This window comes from Eimeria mitis, genomic scaffold (assembly GCF_000499745.2).
Source record: "Eimeria mitis Houghton genomic scaffold, Emh_scaff208, whole genome shotgun sequence".
NCBI lineage: Eukaryota > Apicomplexa > Conoidasida > Eucoccidiorida > Eimeriidae > Eimeria > Eimeria mitis.
Window position 1 is genome coordinate 11,761 of NW_013570403.1, and position 596 is coordinate 12,356.

Consider the following 596-nt stretch of genomic DNA (forward strand, 5'->3'; position numbering starts at 1 on the left):
TTTATATATATTTAAATACATATAAATATATATTTATATATATTTATATAGGGTTTAGGGTTTAGGGTTTAGTGTTTTGTTACATTCAGGAATGGATATAATAGCTCAGCGGTACGGAGAAGAGCTATCTGACCACTGGCCTCTTTCAGCTCGTATATGTATAGGGCCCCCGAAAGTGAAGCAGCAGTCTCTGCCTCGCCCCCGTAAGGAACAGCTGCTGCGGGGCCCCTCTCTGTGTATTGATGCTTCTTATAAAGGCAGCAGCAGCAGCAGCAGCAGCAGCAGAAGGGAGACAAAGAAAGAAGGGGCTCTTAAGGGTCTAGAGACAGAGAGACAGATGGCCCCCAATCAGCTAGCTGGATGGAGACAGCGCAATGCCCCAGATGTGCTGCAACCTTCACAAGAAGTAAAGAGACTGCAGCAGCAGAGACAAGAATACAGACGAGCAGCAGCAGCAGCAGCAGCAGAAGCTGCTGCAGAAGCTGCAGCAACTGCTGCTGCTGCTGCTGCTGCTGTAGAAGCAGCGGCAGAAGCAAAACGAGCCGCCGAGTGGGAGGAGCAGCAGAGACTGCAACAAATTCAGCAGCAGCAACTGC

General features: G+C 49.3%; 1 protein-coding gene across 1 annotated transcript in view; it reads left to right on the forward strand.

Annotated features, from left to right (window-relative positions):
* Positions 1-596, forward strand: part of EMH_0003490 (endonuclease/exonuclease/phosphatase domain-containing protein, putative) — a gene marked incomplete at both ends in the record, with an annotated part of 2,810 nt that overhangs the window by 1,042 nt on the left and 1,172 nt on the right. Inside the window, 2 exons of the mRNA XM_013496393.1 lie at positions 90-406; positions 519-594. Of these exons, the coding sequence (XP_013351847.1) occupies positions 90-406; positions 519-594 (393 nt within the window). The remainder of the gene's footprint in view (positions 1-89; positions 407-518; positions 595-596) is intronic.